Source organism: Cervus elaphus, chromosome 12, assembly GCF_910594005.1.
Source record: "Cervus elaphus chromosome 12, mCerEla1.1, whole genome shotgun sequence".
NCBI classification, from domain to species: domain Eukaryota; kingdom Metazoa; phylum Chordata; class Mammalia; order Artiodactyla; family Cervidae; genus Cervus; species Cervus elaphus.
This window is the reverse complement of record NC_057826.1, coordinates 63,854,842-63,876,594: the sequence shown is the minus strand read 5'-3', so window position 1 is coordinate 63,876,594 and position 21,753 is coordinate 63,854,842. Positions and strand designations below refer to the sequence as shown.

Sequence of the window (21,753 nt, the reverse complement as noted above, 5' to 3'; positions counted from 1 at the left end):
TTCTACCTTCCAAATTATCCAGAAGCCATCCATTTCTCCCCAATTTCACTGCTTCTTCCTTAGTTCTGGCTTCCCTGGTGGCTCAGGAGGTGAAGAATCTGCCTGCAATGCGGGAGACCTGCATTCAATCCCTGGGTTGGGAAGATCCCCTGGAGAAGGAACCACTACCCACTACAGTACTCTGTTCTGGAGAATTTCATACATGTATAGTCTATGGGGTCGCAAAGAGTAGGACACGACTCAGCGACTTTCACTTTCCTTACTTCAGGGCATTATCGGCATTATCATCTTTTGCCAAAATGCCTTCAACAGCCTATGTGGTTTTCCTGCCTTAGTCTCCTTCCTTTTTTATTCACTCGCCACACTGCAGCCAGAGTAATTTCTTCAAAAACACAAATCTGATAATGTCGGTTTACAGTTTAGAATCTTTCAATACCGAAGATTTTAAAACTTCTAATATAGTTTATTAGGGTCTGAATGATTTGGCCGCTGCGTGCCTCCACAGTCTCATTCCCACACACCATGCCCTCTGTTCGGCCATAAAGAACTTTCATGGAGAAGGAAATGGCAACCCACTCCAGAATTCTTGCTTGGAAAAGTCCATGGACAGAGGAGCCTGGCGGGCTGCAGTCCATGGGGTTACATGACTGAGCATGTGTGCATGAGGGTGGAGGGAGACGGGTTGGTAGCAATAAAGTGGGAGAACTAAAAAAAAAAAAAAAAAGAACTTTCAGTTCCCTGGACCCAACTTTTTCTATTATCGCTATGTCTTTGACCAAACGGTTCTCTGCTTGGAATACCCTTCCCTCTACTCTTTTTTTGGGGAAGTCAGATGCATCCTTCAGGTCCCAGATCAGTTGTCACTCGTACAGCCCAGATAGGCAGGCTTCATTCCACAACAGGTGCCCTCAGCGTGGTCCAGACGATTTGTCTTTCAGGCGAGCGGCCCTAACAGTGCCCTCGAGACTCCATCAGTGTCGGACAGTCGAAAGGCTCCTTAGAGCAGACCCAGATGCTTGAGGCTCCAGTCCAAGACAAGTAGGCAGCACATGAAGCTTCGGGCCCGCAGCAGAGACACACCCAGAGTTTCCAGCTGCCGGCGCTGGGTACAAGACCGCCGTTCACCTCCCGGAACCCAGCCGGTGTCCCCGCCTCCCACGCTGCGTCGGGGGCGGGGTGGGGCGGGGCTCTGGGCGCCGGCGAACGGCGTGCGACGAGCGGGGGGCGGGGCCAGGGGCGGAGCGGAGCGCGCATGCGCGGTCGCCTTTGTGTGGGTCGAGCAGCAGCGGCGGCGGCGGCGGCGGCGGCGGCGGCGACGGCGGCAGTGGCGGTCCCACTGGCAGGCGGGCAAGAGGGGAGTCCGGGCGGCGTCCGGCGTGGGAGCCGGGGGACCACGATGGTAAAGAAGCGGAAAGGCCGCGTCGTGATCGACTCAGACACGGAGGACAGCGGTAGCGACGAGAACCTGGATCAGGTTAGGACAGGCCGCGGAGGCGCGGGCCAGCGGAGCGGGAGGGCTGAGTCCCGGCCACGGGAGTCGGGAGCCTGTCGGGCCCCGGGCCTCCTGGCTGGAGCGGCCGGCCTGCCTCGTGTCCTGAACGCCACTGCCGCCCCCTCTGTCCTCCCCGCAGTGCCCGCGGCCCTTGGAGTCTGGCCGGGGCCTGGAGACAGAGCCCGGAGGACTTGGCGCCTTGGGCGGGGAGGCGGGGCAGGGGCCAGGCTGGTGGGCCTCGGACTGGGGGAACTGGAGGAATCCTTGGTCTGCCACGGCCAGATCGGGGCGTCAGGCTGCAGGCCAGGCGATCCGGGCACGGAGAGATAGAAAGTATCGCTCGCCAACCCGGGAGATTGGGAGGTTTTGGAGGAGGTGCACGGGTGATCGTGGAGCGGTGCGGGGGGTGGGGGGGCGGGAGAGGGAGGCCGAGAAGGTGCAGGCTGTGGAAGATGAAGTTTTTCAGACGAGGTTGTAAACAGAGTGGAGGGGAATCGCTCTGCTTGGCGAAGAATACTTAGCTGTGGACACGAATCTACTTGGCAGCTAGGGTGGTTTGTGTTTGTTAAGGGTCCCCATTGAGATGTCAGACCCAGGAAAGCTCTTGGGAGGAGGAAAGTGGGCATAAGTGGAGAAACATCTAGGGCTGCATGGAGGGACTGGCGGGCCCTCTTGGCCCTTTTCATGCAGCATCCCAGAATTCTTTCTACTTGAAAGATGTTCAGGAGCCATTGAAACTAACTAGGTCTCACTGTCTTGGGGTTGCTTGAACTGTTTATGTACTCTGGAAGATACTATAGGGAGGAAGCTGTCCTTTGTAGCAGTGCTCCAGTGATAGCAGAAGATTCAAAGAGAGTTTTCCCCCATGTTTAGTGAACAAATTATATAAAGAAAGGATATGCAAGAGGTAGTAGTTCTGTAAGTTGAGTAGAGAGTACTGAACTTAGAATCTGAAATTTTTGAGTTCTAGGCTGTGCTGTTCTCTAGCTATGTATCTTTGGCCATAACTGTAAAGTCTAGATAAAACATCAGCCTTCTGTATCTGATTGGGTTATTACAAAGGATTGAGTAGTTGCAAGAATTAATTGGTACAAGCACCTGAGAATTAAAGCTTTTCTACAAACGGCTTCTTGGGAGTCCTCTGTATTAGGTCAGAGGTCTCAGAACTTAAATATTAGGGCATGAAAGGGGAGGACTTTGAGAAAAAGGGGCTGGAGAGGTGTTGAAGAAAAGAGGGCTGTTTTGAAAATGGTAGTATGGAGGTAGGTGATGAGGAAGTAGTGGAGCCTGTGGAGAAGTATCAAAGGGATAGAAACCTTGTTATGGGATAGAAAGTGAAAGGTAAGGTGAAAATGTCCACAGGGAAGACTCCTGAAATATGTAAAAATATATTCTTGACTGTAAACATTTGACTGATAAGTTTGGACTGGCACTTAGGATTAGAACTTAAAAAACAACTATTTCCTAATTTAAAAATGTATGTATTTCTGATGATAACTTCAGTTACCATTTACATAGGGCCTGTGGTGAACCAGTCACCTGTGTGTTGTGTGTGCTTAGTCGCTCAGTGATGTCCGATTCTTTGAGACCTGTAGAAGGATACTGTAGCCCTGGAGAAGGAAATGGCAGCCCTCTCCAGTATTCTTGCCTGGAGAATCCCATGGACAGAGGAGCTCTGCGGGCTGCAGTCCATGGGGTCACAGAGTTGAACACGACTAAGCGACTGAGCTTTAGTCCATTGGCATCCTCTGTTCGTGGGATTTTTCAGGCAAGAATACTGGAATGGGTTTCCATTTACTTCTTAAGGGGATCTTCCTGACCCAGGTATCAAACCCTCATCTCCTGTGTCTCCTGCATCGCAGGTGGTTTCTTTACCCGCTGAGCCATCCCGTCACCTCAGTTAAGTGCTTTATTTACAGTTGTCAGGTTTTCAAATTCTGATGAAGTAGGTACCATTTTCCCCATTTTAGATATAAGAAAAATGGAGGTTGAAGATGTAACTTACCTAGATTCACACAACCTGGTAGTAGAATTTGAACCCAAGTCTGTATGACTGCAAGGCCTATGCTCTTTCCACTATACCAACTTAATCTGGTTTTCATATTGCAAAATGATATTTCATAACCATTTTCTATGTTACTCGAATGCATGTTTGTAAAGTATATTGAGTAGAGGAAATTGATACATCAGTTTAAAAGATGATTTGGGGGGCTTCCTTGGTAAAGCACTCTTAAGAGATCTCTTCTGATGATAAATTAACTGAGCTGTAAATTATTCTGTCTTTGATTATTTTCCACAGAAGTCTGACAAATAAAATGAGTAAAGAGCTTCCTTTTGTAGCAGAAAGATTTTTCCTTATCCACAAAAAAGTTTTTTCAAAGTAGAAACTGAAGGGATTACAACTTTAAACCCAACTTTTAGCTATTAGTAAAAAGAAATTAGCATAAAATTTGTAAGTAATACCTAATACATTTTAGCAGCAATTTCAACTTTCTCCTTTTCAACTCATTGGCATTCTTTTATCAGATGGGAACCAGATCAAAATCCCCATTTCCTGTGCATCCTAACAGGCATCAGTGCCTTCTTTCTATTTGTTCAGCCCTGTGCCAGGCTTTCAGAGGAATCGAAAAGTTCTATGCTCTCTAGAAGTTTTCCCAGAGATCTTTAGCAGAAGTTCAAAGTCAGCCTGGTTTTGCAGTCTTTAGGAATCCTCAGAACAAAGTTAATGCCTTCTGGGCCTTACCTCACCAAGATGCCTTGGTCTCCTCCATCTATTTTTTGGTCTTCATTGGTGGGGTATAACATCGTATTTGCTGTCTAATGTGCAGGCCTTGTGGAAAAGAACAAACCATGACAAATCTCTGAGTGTCAAGTGTGAGAACGGAGCACAGTTAGTAAGGAGATCCTTTGTCTATGAGTTTTCCAAGTGGGAATCTAAGCCATTATGTCAGAAATATTACCTCCAAATTAGTCTTTACTGCAGGTGAGGCAGGTCAGCCTTCTACACTGGTTTTTCCTGGTGGTGAGAGAAAGAACATGTATGTATGAAACTGCTTGGGTTGCTTGTTTAAGATGTACTTTGCAGGGGCTCCCATCCCAGACCTACTGAATCAGAAGACTCACAGGGGACTCTATCCTCTGAGGTAAAATACGGCATTTTATCAGTGATAGTCCAGGTACTTACTTGTGTTAAACACTAAGACCACTGTCTATATGCAAGTTAATCTTTTTCATAAGACCCTGTAAGTAGTCTGGGAGAGAAATAGCTTCCTGTCTCAGCCATAGTGTGTGTGCATGTATAACCAAAGGAACTTAACAGAGATGTTTAAGGTGGCAAAGCAGCTGGTTTTTCTAATCTCTGAAGCCGTTTGAATTGTTGGGATGCTTTTTTTGAGGCCTGTTTATTTTTTCCCTTTCTTCTTGGTGGGAAGAGGTATGTAGTAACTGAATTGGAGTTCTTTGAAATTTGTTTTAACTTTCAAAGGTTTTAAATACTCAGACCTTTGAAGGACTCATTTTAACATTTGACCTGATAGTGACCTTATTTTTTATGTTGGCCACACCTTTTTTTCAACATCTTAGAATTGCAAATCATGGAGTTATTTGCTTTTGGTGCTTCTTGGGAAAAAATAACACAATTTGAGCCAAATCTAGGCTTTTTTACCCCACCATGTACCTCTGTGGAGATAATGTGTCACTCTTTTGGAATAATATTTATGCAGTGGGTCCTAATATGAAAAGCATCCAAGAGAAGAAAGGAATCAGAAGTTTTCTATTCAAGTCAATACAACTCAGTGTTTGTAAAAAGAACTTTACTGTGCCTTTTTCAAGGAAAAAAGAAAAGCTACATACAGTGATTTTGTAGTTTTCATCCTTATTTAAAATGATTGCAATTGTGTTATCCTGTCCTCTTTGCTCATGCTACTTGAAGTAGCCATAATTAAACTTTATTTTTTTAATAGACCCCTAAGTATTTTGTAGGAATTATTTTTAGACATTATGTGTTTAAAATATCATTGTTATCAAGTATCCTTCCACAAATCTTTCACATAAAAGTTGGGAAATTTAGAAGTTGTGCTTCTCATTAATATAGTCTTTTTTTTTTTTTTTGTCAGTGCCAGGTCTTAGTTATAGCACATGGGATCTTCAATCTTCGTTGAGGCATGCAAACTCTTAGTTGCTGCATGTGAACTCTTAGTTACAGTTCTCTGACCAGGGATCAAACACAGGCCCCCTGCATTGGGATCATGGAGTCTTAGCCACTGGACCGCTAGGGAAGTCCCTAAAGTCTTTTTTCATGAGTCAGGGCAGTTTGAAGTCTAGGATGAACTTGTGAGAAGTGTCAGTGTTAACTTGTGAAGTTTTAAAATTTGTGTGATAATGTTGCATCTGGCCTGATGTAACTCATCTGCCAGTTTCACTTGACTATCCTTTAGAAATAGTGCTGGGAAGGTTGAGTCCAGTGGGAGCCATAACAGAGAGGCTTTTAGGAAAAATTGAAAACCTGTCTTTCAACACCCGTTCTCTTGGTGTACTTATTTGCCCCCTTCCTAAGTTCCCCAAAAGGAAAGATTGTTTTTTGTTTTTTTTAATCTTTCAACAAATGTGTTAGACAGTGCTAGACAATAAGGCTATTGGATGAACAAAATGGAAGCAATTTCCACCTTTCAGGAGCTGGGAGTAGGGGGCACAGAGGGAGGGACAGGTGCTGGAATTGCTCAGAGAGTCATTTCCTTACACTCACGTTACAGGTTAGGAAGAACAAAGATGCTGTGACAGTTTGACGTGGGACCCAAAGCTCGCCTGATGGGAGCGACATTTAAGCTGAGACCTGGAATATGGGTTAGGGACAAGGAGATAGGGGACTGAAGAGTACAGGGACATGTGAGTGTTCATGGTTGAGGGACCAAAATGTACAAAACCGTTGAGGCAGGAAGGACCGAGCACCCTCATGAAACTGAAAGAAGCAGAGTGACTGCGACATCACCAGTTGGAGAGTGGTACAAGCGAAGCTGCAGAAGTAGTCTTTTGGGATCCTTTGAGAATGGAAAAACCAGTTTAGTGGATCACAACCAGTATTAAAAATAAAAACAAAATTGAATCAAATAGAAAAAATAATGGTATGTCAGACCTAGTAAAGATAAGTATTGTCTTATAAAGATATTGTTTCATAAGGTATAATTTATCTCTCTGTGGGCTGAGGTTGAAAAGAAGTTTTAAGCCACTGGCAGGATCAGGTCAGCAATATTCAGGACTGTGAACTGTATTCTGAGGGTAATGAGAAACCAGTGGAGGATTTTAAGCTGGGAGAGCTGTTCCCCTTTGACTTTTGAAAAGTTTTCCCAGGCTGCTATGTGGAGAGTAATCTGGAGAAGGGACACCGGTTAGGTGGCAGATAGAGGAGTCCAGGTGAGAGATCGTGGAGAGGGTAAGTTCCACTAGAATGGAAGCTCTGAGAGGGAGTGTCCCTGCATCTTGAAGTGTCCGGCCTACTGCATGTACCTTGTCAATATTTGTTGAATGAATGCCTGACTTGGTCTGGTGTAGTTATAGACACAGCAGAAAGTGGATTCAGTAGGACATAATATTCACACTATGAAACTATGAGTTTGATGATTGATTGGATGCTGGGGGTGAGGAAGAGGATGTTCGGGCATGAGATAGGGAACCCTGGAAGAAGATCAGGTTTAGAGGTGAAGCGTATGTGTTCAGTCTTAGATGTGTAGAGATTAAAATTGTCTTAGGAGACTCTCAAGTGGAAATATTGTAGGTAGTTGAAAATAATGCCTGCCTGACACAGAGTAGACAATTAATAAATCATTGCTGAATAAGCAAATGCTGCTTGTTGCATATCCATGGTAGAAAGTTAGATTCTAACTTTTCTGTATAGTAGAGTCACTTAGAGATAAAAGGGACTCTGTCAGATTGGGAGTTATTACTCTAGCCTCTGCTGTAATACTGATACCTCTTCTATAAGGCCTAATGTGCATTAGTTAGAAAGTATTCAAAGAGGGAACCAAGTGTAAATAAGTAACAGTAATATAATTTTTTTAAGATTTTTTTTTTAATTTTTATTTTTTATTGAAGTATAGTTGATTTACAGTGTTGTGTTAGTTCTTTGCTGTGGTGGTGGTGGTTTAGTCGCCTAGTCGTGTCCGACTCTTTGCGACCCCATGTACTATAGCCTGCCAGGCTCCTCTGTCCATGGGATTCTCCAGGCAAGAATACTAGAGTGGGTTGCTATTTCCTTCTCCTAAAGATTTTTATGTACTTTTTATTTTGATTGTGTTGAAAGCTGATTTTATTTTATCAATTCTGTGGCAGTGTGGGCATTTATATAGCACAGTATTTTATCTATAACTATAATCACTTTGCTGGAAATTGGAAGGAGAAGTTGCCACATTTAGCTCCAGTCATGCGATATGTAAAAGAATGTTATACTGTCACTTTGGAATTACTTCTTCTGAAGGGTTTTTGTGTTTGTTCATTGGTTTGGTTTGTTTTCTTTTGTTTTTTTAATTATAAAAATAGTGCATAAAAAAAAGAAAAATAGTGCATGCCTGTTGAAACAGTTCCAGCAAAAAAGAATGGGACATACATGTGTGTACAGATACATGTATGGGATACATGTATCCCACATACATGTATGTACACAGTGGCTGTGTTCCTTATTCTTTAAAAATAACCAGTGTCCACTGTTGGAATGATGTTCTTCTATCAACAATTTTGATATGAAAGAAAAAATATAGGAATTAATCTCAGATTTACACCTCTGTGAATTACTACTCTTTACTCAGCATCTCTCAAGCCCTCCCACTTCCCTCTGTCCCTGTGGCTACTTAGGCTGTCCAGGCCACCATCCTCTCTGATTACCCTGCTGTGGGCCCCTCTCTACTTCTTCCCTGGCCCTCTAGTCTATTCCTGTTAGTCAGAGTGCTCTTTTAAAAACCCTGTCGGGGATGGTTACTTCCCTAGCTTAAAATCATTTGATGAAGGCTCCCCACTGCCTTCTAATAAAATTTGTTCTCCTGAGCCTGCTTTGTAAACCTGGGAATGATGTGGTTTCTTCTTGCCTCTAACCTGCCTCATTCCATCACCCCCCCACCCCTTGCCTAAGAAGCTCTAGTCACAGTGGTTCCCTTTCAGTTCTTTGGTTAAGCCAAGCTGTTGCCAGTCTCAGGGCCTTATCTATTCTATCTGTAGACTTCTGTCCAGAAGACTGTGCACCCCCGTCTCCTTTCGCCAGGTTTCTAGTCTCAGCCTAAATACCATTGCCTCAAAGAAGCAATCACCTTATTGCAGATCGGTGTTCCATCCACTTGATAACCACCTTTTTAGCACTTATTACTAGATATAATTGTTTCTTTACCTATTTGTTGTTTCTCTCCCTCACTTGATTTTATTTATTAAAAAAAATTTTTGGAGTATAGTTGATTTATAACGTTGTGTTAGTTTCAAGTGTACAGCAAAGTGAATCAGTTATTCATAAACCCCCTCACTTGGTTTTCAGTTCTGGGAGATCAAAGGATTATGTATCTTCATGACTGTCTACTCAGAGCTTGGTGTATAGTAGGTGCTGATAGCGGGGGAACTATTAATATCTGTCCCGGCTTGCCAGGAACTGAATTTCCCAGAATTCAGGACTTTCAGTGCTAAAACCAGGACAGTCCTGAGCAAACCAAGATGTCTGGTCACCCTAATTGGCAGTAATAACTTAACATTAGTTGTATTTGTGGAATGAATAAGTGAAAAATACATGCTAATTAACTATTAAAAAAAAAAATCTCTGAGGTTTATCTATATGAGCTTTTATTCTCCTAATCTGAGGTACAGAATATGTATCCCACTTTTCGTATGATTATGGGAGGTTTGATTAAAGAGATGAGACTTAATTTCCTTTGAGTAAGGGGAAGCTAAATTGCTTTATTTCAAGTTGATCGCAACATGGCATCACAAAAAGTGCACTGTGAATGATAGGGTGGGGGAATTCAATCCTCCGGTTTATGAATTTTCACATATGGATGGATTAAAATTCTAATTTTAACCAAAATAATACTATTTTAATAAATATTACCTTAGTGTAGTTAGGCTTGCTTTGTTAGGGTCTGAGTTTTGGCCATCTAGTTCAGTGTTAAATATCAAGCAGTGTTAATGAAACTCCTCTGGAAGCCAGATGTGGCATCCTACACAGCCTTACCTGTGGTGTGTTGGGCATTGGCGTTACTCTCAGCAGATCTTTAGTTCAGTTTCAATTTGATAAACCATGCTGGCACCCTACACTGCCATGGCATCCTAGAGGAATGCCAAGAAAAGTAGGGAAGGTTTTCACTAGCTGTGATGAAATACAGAGAGGATGGTGAGAGAACCGCTGGACATACACCACCACCATCGTCTCAACCAGGGTGGCACAGTGAAGTGGGCCTGGCAAGAGAGAGCTACAGGTAGATCTACCCCCATGCATGAATCAGTTTTAAACTGGCTTTTGTGAATTTTGGTGTTAGATAAATCCACCCCTACAGGTAACAAATCTATCTCTTCGTGTGTGCGGTATTGGCAAGACGTTTCTGTTGCACATTAGTGTGTTCAGCTGATTAATGAGCCCTCAGAATATAAAGGACTTAACTGTGAAGAGTAGCCTTGCCATGAGTTCCCCAGTAACTTCATACACAGTTCTCAGCTTGTGGAAGGAGTATCTTTCACACTTTTTAAGGTCTTTGCTGTCTCTGTACTTTGTTTATATGGTATTTAATGCTGTAGAAGGACTGTGCCTGTCAGATGCAATTGTCCACTAATGAAGAGCCATTTGCTGGATTGTTATCTTTTATTTTATTTACATATTTATTTTTAAATTTTTATTGGGGTGTATTTGATTTGCAGTGTGGTGTGAATTTCAGGTATACAGCTAGGTGAATCAGTAATACATATATTCACTCTTTTTTAGATTCTTTTACCATATAGGTCAATTACAGAGTTTTGAGTAGAGTTCTCTGTGCTATACAGATAACTTACATGGGTTCTTATTAGTTGTCTTAGGTTTTTAATATCATGTGGAATCTCTTTAACAGGAAGACAATATTAACATCTTAACACTTTAGTTACAGTAACTGTCAGTGGATATCTACTGCTTGTAATAGGCTGTTTCAGGGAAGAATTTGATTGCCAACATATCCAAATCCATGTTATAATGAGTTGGTATTATTACAAAACAGAATTCTGTTGCATTTGTGAACCTCAAAGGGTCAGGAAAAAATTACTAATCAGAAATCTTTCCAATTTTTATAAATTTGCATGAAAGTAATGTGGAAAAAAGATAATAGTAAAGGCCGTACACAACTATAACCCAGCAATACCACTCCTCGGCATTTATCAAAGTGAAACAAAAACTAGTATTTACATGAAAACCTTACATGAACCAATAATTGCCCCAAGCTGTGAACAATCCAGATGTTTTTCACCTGGCAGATGGGTAAAGTGTGGTATATCCATACAACGGAATATTACTCAGCAATAAAAAGAAGCAAACTGCCGATACCTTTCTCAGCAACATGGATGAATCTTAAATGCATTATTCTAAGAAACCGGATTCAAAAGACTACCTGCTACATAATTCCATTTGTATGATATTTTATGACAGGCAGATGTATAGGGACAGAAAGCAGGTCTGTGATTGCCAGGGAATGGAGGGAGGGAGATGAAGAACACTAACTTCCTGAAAAGGCTGAAGATCGTACATGCTCTACTTTTTCAGACGAAAGTAGTGACTGCTATTGACCAGTGCAAATTACAGCAAAATTTGGAGGGCATGATGGGACTGTCCTATATCTGGTTCACAAGAGTAGTTCAGCTGTATTTGTCAAACTCATAGAACTGTCCATAAGAAAGGATAAAACATACTATATGTAAATGACATACTCCTTTTTAAAAGACTATAAGCACACAAATATGTTGCAATTCGTATTTGGTCAGTAGGAGTTACCATTTTGGTATGAAAAAAGGAGAGTGTTCTTATGATCTGAAGCCTTTTCAGGAAGTTAGTATGCCAGCTCTGTCTAAGGAAATGAGAAGAGTAACGTTTCATGACTGCTTATGAAGACGAGATCATGTCAGCTGTTAATCTGAGAAGGTCATTTTCTCATTCTGGCCAAGGAGGGTATACTCCTAAAATAGAAAGAGACTGGAAGAGGAAAACAGATATTTTATAGCAGTCTTTAAAATTTTGTCTTGGCACTTAATCTGTAATTGTATAGCACCATCATCATCAAGGAATAATGCTACTAGTATTTATTAGTTGTATTTTTCTCTATTTTTTGGCACAAGGGGAAAATGTAAACCATGATTGAAATAGGAACTAGGATTTTATCTGTCCTGGTTTGAATCCTGACTCTATCATACACTCGCTGTATTATCTTGGGTAAATTACTTAATCTTTCCTACTACTTAGTTTTCTTTATCTTTAAATGGGGGTGATGATGATACTTACCTTAAGGCTGTTGTGAAGATTGCATGTTAGCTGCTTAGAAAAGTACCTGACATCTGGTAAGTGCAATATAATTTTGGGCTGGTATTGATATTATCCAAGAGCAAGAACCAGAGCAAGTATCCATTTGCTGTGTTTTTGAATGATTGAACTGAGTTGGGGAGGACTAACAGGAGAGGGAACCACGTGAAAGAGCAAATCCTGGTTGTAGCCTCAACTTACTAAACGGCATATCTCTTCCCCTTTAATCTCTTAAATCACCAGGACAAGGCAGAGATGGTGAATGGAAATATTTGGGTTGTTAAATTAGGATTCTGATGTAGTGGTCAGCATCCTTCCTGTTTGACCCTGGGTTAAGCACCAGAAATATACTTTTTCCCCCCCTGGTTTAAGCATTCATAAAACTACCTCAGAAACTTACTGGGCTTCCCTGGTGGCTCAAACGGTAAAGAATCTGCCTACAATGCAGGCTACCTGGGTTCGTCCTTGGGTTGGGAAGATCTCCAGCATTCTGGCCTGGAGAATTCCATGGACAGAAGAGCCTGGCAGGCTACAGTCCGTGGGGTCACAAAGAGTTGAATATGACTGAGCGACTTTCACTTTCAGAAACTTAGAGTTTGTCAGCTTATTCCGAACAGCGCCACAGATGCCAGTTTTACCATGAATTATATATATAGTAAGAGGATGCTCAGAGTATTGGCTCTACCACTCAGGACAGGGAGCAGATTACCCTTGTAGACATGGTCCTGAGATCAGTACTTCTGTAACTTATAGAGGAAATTTGGGGGTAGCCTGGGGCTTCCCTGGGGGCTCAGATGGTAAAGAATCTGTTTGCAATGGGGGAGAGCCGGGTTCTATCCCTGGGTTGGGAAGATCCCCTGGAGAAGGAAATGGCAATCCACTCCAGTATTCTTGCCTGGAGAATCCCATGGACAGAGGAGCCTGGCAGGCTCCAGTCCGTGGGGTTGCAAAGAATTGGACACGACTGAACGAGTGACACATAAGGGGGTAGCCTACCGTTCAGTTTTCTAGTCACTTCTCCATATCAGACATACATCTCCCATTGAAGGGACAGATTTTTTTTTTTCCTGTGCTTTATGACTTGTGAGATCCTAGTTCCCCCACCAGTAATTGAACCCAGGCCCTTGGCAGTAAAAGTGCAGAGTCTTAACCACTGGACCAGCAGGGAATTCCCAGGACAGATTTTGAAAACATTTCTTTAGCACTTAGGAGTGTGGCAGTCCGACTGTTCATGTGATGAAAGTTCCCATGACAGTATTTTTTTATTGCAACCACAAAGAGGTAGAAGAGATTTAGGGAAGGTGGGCATTGTAGTATTTTTGGATGTATTTTCTCTGTAAACAAAACTCATGTGGCTACTTTGCCCTCTCAGGAACTCTTGTCCCTGGCAAAGCGGAAGCGAAGTGACTCTGAAGAGAAGGAGCCGCCTGTGAGTCAGCCTGCTGCCTCCTCAGACTCAGAGACATCTAACAGCGATGACGAGGTGGGTGTGAAGGGGTAGGCCTATGATGGGCATTTGAGCATCCTGACAGCCTCTTTTCCTTAACCTAGGACCTTCCCACCTAAGATCTGTGAGAACTTCTTAGGGAAAGAAAATTGGTATGGAAAGCTCTCACATTATGATGTTCTTTGTACTGCTAGTTACCCAGCAGGTACCTCTGCAGTGCATCCGTGACCATTTTTTAGTCTTTTATTTTCAGCACTCTTACAGAAGGGGCAGAACTTGTTAGTCATCATCTCTTTAATTTTTTTGTCAACTTCTTAACCCCATTTCTATGTTAGAAAAGAAATTCTATCAAGAATGCCAAATTTTAATGGAAAATACTTTAGGAAGACAGGAAGCTTTCTTTGGGTAGATGTAATCAAAATCCCCCAAAGTGGTGTCTTTAGGTATTATGGAGAAACATCCAGCTGTTCATTGTTTAAGCCAAGGTGACTTTCCCAATCTGCTGCCCACCACCTAACAAGGCCCTAGAAGATCCAGAACTTTAATGGAAGAGAGAGATTAGGGGAAAGGTCTTTGAAACACTCCTACATGTTCCTCATTTGATTTAAAATACTTTTCTTCCCCTTAGTAATTTCCTGGAGGGAGGCTGGATATCACCTTTGTGTTTAATCTCTTGCCCAGCAGTCTAGGAAAAATTTTTTATTTTTGTATTTATGTATTTTATCGTTTGGCTATGTTGGGTCTTCGTTGCTTTGTGTGGGCTTTCTCTGGTTGCAATAAGCAGAGGCTGCCCTTCGTCGTGCCGTGCGGGGTTCTCATTACGGTGGCTTCTCGTTGCTGAGCACGGGTGCGGGCTTCAGTAGTTGTAGCGCTGGGCTTAGTTGCTCTGAGGTATGTAGGATCCTCTTGGACCAGAGATCGAACCTGTGTCCCCAGCATTGCAAGGCAGATTCTTAACCACTGGACCACCAGGGAAGCTCCCCAGGAAAATATTTTTAACTGTACTAACAGTATCTTGTTTTAAAGTTCCACTGAAGTAAAAAAAAATATTTGTTATAATAAAATTTAGTTAACAGCCAGAACAGTATTTACTAGTGCCCTGCATATGCAGATTAGGAATGATTGCATTCTGATTGACTGTAGTGATATTCTTAATCTTAAATAATTTAACAGACCTAAAATTGTTTTGACAATAAGAGGTAGTGAATGTGTGAATTTTATTCTGTTTCATTTATTTTTCATGGAGGAACTGTAATTCCTCTAAAATTGATAAAGTAACCCAATCTATTAGAAACGCAGTGGACTTCATGAAATAATTTGCTTTGTTTTTTCTATTTAAAAAAAAAAGCAAAAATAGAACAGAAAAATCTTGAAATAATTCCCTTCCCCACTATTCCTGCATTAACTACTTTCATTTTCCATGTTTCAGAAGTCAGCTGCTACAGTGTAATCCCAAATCTGTGTTGTGTTTGGAATACCCTGTAGCATGTTTATGGTCTTTGTACTTCCTTAAGGAAAAAATCAGTAGCTATCCTTTGAAGCTCCATAGTACTATCATTAGATCACTCCTGAGTATACAGGGATCCCTTCATCATTTTGAACTGCTTCTACCAAGCAGTCAGAGTTATGTGTCAACTCCACAGTATTAGAGGAGCCCAAACACGTGCTAGGGTAGATCGAGCGTCATAAACATGTTTCCAGCTCAGGATTCCCTTTGTCACTCGAAGCTACTTACCAGCTCTTGAGTCTTCATCCTTAGAGCTCTACCAGCTACTTCTGTACTTATTAGAGAAAAAACTGACAGGCAGGCTGCACCCTGTCTAGGAGGGAATTAGAGTTCGAGTAACTTTCCCCCCACAAAGTTCTTAGCTCTTGTTGCTGCCTCCACGTCCCATCCCCCAGGCTCACTGGCTTCTTGCAGCTCTGCTCCAATCTTCCCACCCTTCACTGGAAATAGCAGTCTCTATTTCATGGCCATTCTGAAAGGTGCCTCTTTTTTGGTCTGCATTATCAGTTTCTGACCCAGGCTACTAGCTTAAGCACAAAGCACCTCAAAGTTAGGGTGAATATTTCATTATTTTCGACAATTAAGAAAATCTTTTTTAAAAAATCCTACCAACCACTAGAGAACTCAGTAGCATGGTAAACTCAGATTTATGGCTGCCATATACACCTCCTAACACTTTTCCCCTCCCATGTGACTCTTTTATGGTTTATTGTCATTAGCAATGATAAATACAGATAGAAAGAAGAATACTGTTCCCCTCAGATTTGCTGGAACAGAAAATTTGTCAGGAACAACTGAGTTAGGTTAACGGGTGGTTTGTCTTAAGGAGAGACACGCACTGACTTTAGAATAAGAAGATATCTGGCTAACTAATAGGGTTGGGGAGGGAGATGCAAAGAAGTTATGAAAGTTTCCTATCCAGAAAAAAAGTGGGTACAGTGGATATTAAGTGTAAGTTTCAATTATAGGGACTTCCCTGGTGGTCCAGAGGTTAGGACTCATCACTTCAGCTCCCTGGGGCACGGGTTTGATCCCTGGTCAGGGAACTAAGATCCCACAAGCTGTGTGGTATAGTCCAAAAAAAAAGAAAGAAAGAAAATGTTCATTTCAGGAGGGAATAGTAGAGATTTCATTTGTAGTCTCTGTCGGGGGTAAGGAATACCTAACTTTAATGAAAGAAAATATGCTTCGGTATTATTTTTGCTGAGTGAATTATTCTCAGTCATATCTTGGGCACATGAGAAAATAAGAAGTAGAACTCTTTCTGTAACATTTACATTGACCATGCCTGGGAAATTGGAAAATACACCTCAATGGTAGTTTATAATGCTGTGTTGTGGCATGTTGGTACCGTCACTTCTTGTCCCTGAAAGCATTTGATAAGAGAAGCACCACCAAGGGTGCAGACAGGAGTGGCAGCGAAGAAAAATAACAAGCTTAGAAGGAAGAGAATTAGCAGTGCTCATTCATGAGATGAAGTTAAAAAAAAAAATGACTGAAACAGAAGTCTGCTAGGAGGAACAGTGTCCTAAATCGGGTAGTTCAGAGTCCTTTTTAGAAACATGGTGGGTCTCATGATAACAGATAGCTGCACCTAGATAAGACATAAGAAGAAAACCTAGATTTTCACTTGCTACCAGTGAAAATCATGTGAGATACCAAGAAAACCTTTTTTGTTGTTGTTCAAAGCAGACTATAACTACATTAGACAAAGTAAGGGGACATCAGACTTATGTCCTAACACCCTCAGCCTGACTGAGAATGATTATTTTAAAAAGCTTCACGTACAGCCCTGTTTTCTACACTTTTGAGAAATAAAAGCATCTGGCCCCGCCCTGTCGTTGACTGCTTGTCACGCCAGGTTTTTCTTTCCCAGAACTTGGGTCAGCCCTTCTAGATGAGCTTCATGCTCCAGCTTACCACCTCTTCAAAACTCTGGTCTCTTCTTTCTTTCCCCCATTCCATTGTTTTCTACTTTCTTTCTTTCTGAAGCTTCTTCTCTTTCCCTTTTATCCCATTTATCTTTTGGGTGCTCCCAGGTTGATCTAGTCGCAGTCCTATTCCACTACTTTATTATTGCTTGCTGGCTCCAATATTTTTTAATAGGACATTTTGAAAAGGATACAAGTTTTACTCAAAATTCATTTATTAATAACTAATTTTCCAGAAAGTTGGCTGAGATACCCAAGAGCAAAGTTTTGTTACTGCTTTACCATGCAGATAATACATAATCAGCTCGCACTTCCGATAAAGGCCTTCACCGCCAAGCTAATATTTTTCAGTGTGTATAGTAAGGTTTTCATACACACAATACTTGTAGAAAAAGATGTTGCATGGAGATGAATTATCCCAGTACTAAAACTAAACTCTTGAAAGTTTAAATCTATTATATTTGAAATTTTTGGATAAATTTTGTCAAATACAGTTTTTTAAACTGATTTAGTACTATGAAATAGTGACTTCCAGAATACCAGGCTGTGTAGTGCTGGTTTTGGTACCTTTCCTTTCCCCCCAGTATTGTAGGTAAGCAGTGGCCATTGTCTCATCTCCTAGTGATGGCTCTCTTCCGGCTCCTGTATCTGATCTGCTCTGGGGTCAGGAAGCCAGGGCCCCATAGAGTTTGTGTGAATATTCTGCTTGAATTTAACGGTAGCTGTTTGAATTGCTCATAAGCCTTTTTTTCTTTTTTAACATACTTTTTGGTTCTTGGCTATGTAGATTACCATACTGCAGCACCTCATTTTCTAGAGACCAGAAAATCTCATCATAAGAAAAATAAAGTGATTTTCATGGACCACTTGCTTAAACTGTGTCCAGCAAATCTGACACTTCTTACCACACAGTGCAGTGGAGTACTGATTATATTTTACTTTGTTTTTTGGTATCGTTTCTGTTTCACTTTTTATCTCCACAACCACATTATAAGTATTTGTGATTGAGCATAGGGATTCTTGTGATTGTGTTTTCCAGTTAAATATGCATGATTGCTTGATTATAAGGTACAGTAGTGTTCTTTGTACTGTGATTAATTACAAAGTAATTAATTTCTTTTAAGGAAAAAGAAAACTTCAGCTATTCCTCGTGTCCTTTAGGCTGACATTTGTGTTTACTCTTCAGCTTTGCTGATCCTTTTCTATCTTCAAGGGGAGAAAGAAAACTACCTAAATCAGGAACCATGCCCTCCCCACACAGCTCTTTATTGGCCACTGTTTAGATCTAGAATAATGACTACTGAACCCTTTTGACAAGTGCTTCAATTTAGTATAATACTCAGTTCATATAGAATCCTACAACTTTAAAACTCCAAGGGGTCATAGAGATCATTTGGATTTCCTTATTACAGATTACAGGACAGAGGCTCACAGAATATCTGGTTTCCTTTTCCCATCATAAAATAGTACCCTCCATTTATATAGAGCTTCATAGTTTCTGATGTGCTCTAAACATCTTTCATTCAGTCTCCTTTGAGTCTCACACTACCCTGATATGTGGTCAAGTATTATTCCTTCTTTACAGATAAGGAAACAGTCTCAAGTTGAGGGCTTGGGCCTTATTCCAATTCTTTGAACCTCTATTCCTGTAGTTTATCACTAGCACAGCTGTTTTTCTTAAACCCTACTTACCTCAAAGTATGTCATTTCACTCTAAATTCATTTCAGGAATAACTGCACTGCAGTGGTTTCTACTCTGGGTCCTGAGATCTAGAATATGATCTTCCTTGCCCATTAGAGATAACCTCTCTGAAATGCTGAAGTTTCTTTGCTTTTCTGTCTCCAGGATACTCAGAGTACGCAGCATGTCAATGCCACCCAAGCCCAAGGCAGCCACGCCCCACCCCATGTTCCTTCCTGTCTTTCAGCTGAGTGCCAGGAAGGTCAGCTGCTTCCCAGAGTAGGGACCTGCTTATAATACCCCCTACACAGTCAGTCTGGCACAGGGTGATGTAGTACTTCCCAACCCTCTTTGTATCATTAGATAATTGCCATCCATTAGAGTATCTGTTACAGGAGTGAGAGTCAAAGTGCTAATTTCTTTTAATTTATTACTTAAGAAAACATCTTCCTTCTAGTCACTGTTTAGGTTTCCATCACTGCGTACGGACATAATGCTTCCCTGGTGTTTTGTGTGGGCCTGCTTGCATGTGAGTGCTGGGGAAAGCAGAATGGCAGTGTGTGAGTCCTGACTGGCGGTCGATCCTTTCCCTTTTCCACATTGTTTTTAAGCAACTATCCTCTGGGGATGCTCTGGCTCTGTCCTCGGATGCAAATCAGCAGGCACTCGTTTTCTCATTCTTGTCTTCTGTGTGGTGCATTTTAGAGCACTTTTAAGGTAACCACAGAGCTTGCCTTTCATTACAGCCATAGTTCCCAAACCTAATTAAGAAAAGCCAGGTCATTTCTTCTACTCTCTCCTGGATGGGGAAAGCCTAAGAATATGTCTTTAATCCTACCCTGTACTCTTTAGACTCCATTTACTACCACCCTCTGGCAATGAAAGAATTAGTTTTCCTTCTGTCTTAGAGTCAACAGAATGAGACTTTGATAGGAATAGGTAAGCAATCTCTGGGCTAATGGCTTCTGCTGCTGCTAAGTCGCTTCAGTCGTGTCCGACTCTGTGCGACCCCATAGTTGGCAGCCCACCAGGCTCCCCTGTCCCTGGGATTCTCCAGGCAAGAACACTGGAGTGGATTGCCATTTCCTTCTCCAATGCATGAAAGTGAAAAGTGAAAGTGAAGTCACTCAGTCGTGTCGGACTCCTAGCGACCCCATGGACTGCAGCCTACCAGGCTCCTCCGTCCATGGGATTTTCCAGGCAAGAGTACTGGAGTGGGTTGCCATTGCCTTCTCCGGGGCTAATGGTTGGGTTAAGATTATTTCTACATTGATTTTGCCTGCCACAATTCTTGACCATCTCCTTTATGGTTTATTAGGGTCTGTGATCTTGAGAGGAGAGGTACTGGGCAAATATTTAAAATATGTACTTAGATATATTTAGATCCAGGAAACACTCAGAAACCTCTGGATTGTAGGAATAAATGTAAAATATTACAAATATGACCTGTTCTTCAGGAGAAGAAAATCTTTTGGGAGATTATCAGGACCAATTTGAGTCTCTTTCTCTATATTAATTAGGAATAATGAGACTGGGCGCCATATTTTAAGTGATTATTTACCTTTAGGCAGTAGAAATACAGTTTTTTTCTTTTCTTAGCTTTAAAAATACTATTTTTTCCCCAAAGCTTCATATGATGAACACATATTATTCTTTTTCTTTTTTTTTTTAGTTCTCCCACTTTTTTGCTACCAGCCCGTCTCCCTCCACCCTTGTGCACACATGCTCAGTCATGTGACCCCATGGACTGCAGCCCGCCAGGCCCCTCTGTCCATGGACTTTTCCAGGCAAGAATACTGGAGTGGGCACATATTATTCTTAAAGATGTATTCATAAGAAGTTTTATTTTTTAAACTAAAGTTACCTACATTATTAAAATTTCCCTGAAAGCCTGTCATATATAGTGAGTTTGGCTGTTTGCCATTGGCATGACAGACTCTATTGAGTCAGCATCATGGGAGGTGAGGCAGCTTTGTCATCTCATTTCTTTTGAAAATTGTTGGAAAGAAAACAAGGTTCCCTTCCCACACCTAGGTTCAGCCAGGAAAAGTGAAAGTGAACGTCACTCAGTTGTGTCCAGCTCTTGTGATCCCATTGACTATACAGTGCATGGAAATCTCCAGGCCAGAATACTGGAGTGGGTTGCCTTTCCCTTCTCCGGGGGATCTTCCCAACCCAGGGATCGAACCCAGGTCTCCTGCATTGCAGGCGGATTCTTTACCAGCTCAGCCAGGAAAACCCCTGTTAAATTGAAACATTTTATTTTTTTCTATTTTAACGCTTACCTTTCTTCCCTCTCACCCAGGGGTTAAGCATCATAAGCTGTAGATGACAGTTGTTGAGCTTAGGCAGTGGCAGATTGAAGCTGATGGACAGTGGAAAAGGAAGACGCACAGCTTTCTAGCACCTCCTGAATTGAGTTCACCTGTGAGGCCTCACATTTAAGCCCTTTTTGCTTTTACACACTCCCCCCTTGCCCTCACCCAGAATTTCAGAATTTGATTCTGTTGCAGATGAGTAATACTAATCTGTGGGCAGAAGTAGACCCTAGCCCATCTTGATACATGTGACCCCAGTAAACTCAGCCTTTATGTTCTGAGCCTTTCCATATTACCTTTGGGTAGAAGTATAAAGGGACCTCTTTGTACAAAGAAGGGATTTCTGTAAAAAGTCTGAAAAGACACCCTGTTTAGAAGAGATGGGTCATGCTCATTTTCATGATCAATATTTATTGACTGTCATATGCATAGTTGGAATATTTCTTGAAACAAGTATAATATCTCTATTGCCAGCATAGGAAGTTGATATATTTCAGCTCAGTTAACTAAGAAACTGATTACTTTGGCCTCTTGGATTCTTTCAAAATGACCTAGAAAGTATCTTCCTTGAATGATTAAGATTTGAAATGGTTGAAACATAGCCATTAAAAGCATTGGAATTTGTTTCTCAATAGTGACTGAGTGTTGAAATGTTAAAAGTTTGAGAAGTAAATTCACTTATAGAGTTGCCATTAACTATATATTCACTTAATATATAAATGATGTATTACTTCATATGTCATTTATTCACTTAAGGTATCATCTAGAACATGTAGCTGTTTTATTTTCACTTGTCCCTTCTTCCTAGCTCCTGAGTACAAAAATAAAGTAGCAATTAAAATAACTGAGTAAATTAAAATGAAAAATCAGAAGATTAAA

General features: G+C 41.6%; 1 protein-coding gene across 1 annotated transcript in view; it reads left to right on the top strand.

The window, feature by feature from the left end:
* Positions 1–1,252: 1,252 nt before the first annotated feature.
* Positions 1,253–21,753, top strand: part of RTF1 (RTF1 homolog, Paf1/RNA polymerase II complex component) — a 46,067-nt gene continuing 25,566 nt past the window's right edge. Inside the window, exons 1-2 of the mRNA XM_043920265.1 lie at positions 1,253–1,474; positions 13,363–13,473. Coding sequence (XP_043776200.1) covers positions 1,253–1,474; positions 13,363–13,473 — 333 coding nt within the window. The remainder of the gene's footprint in view (positions 1,475–13,362; positions 13,474–21,753) is intronic.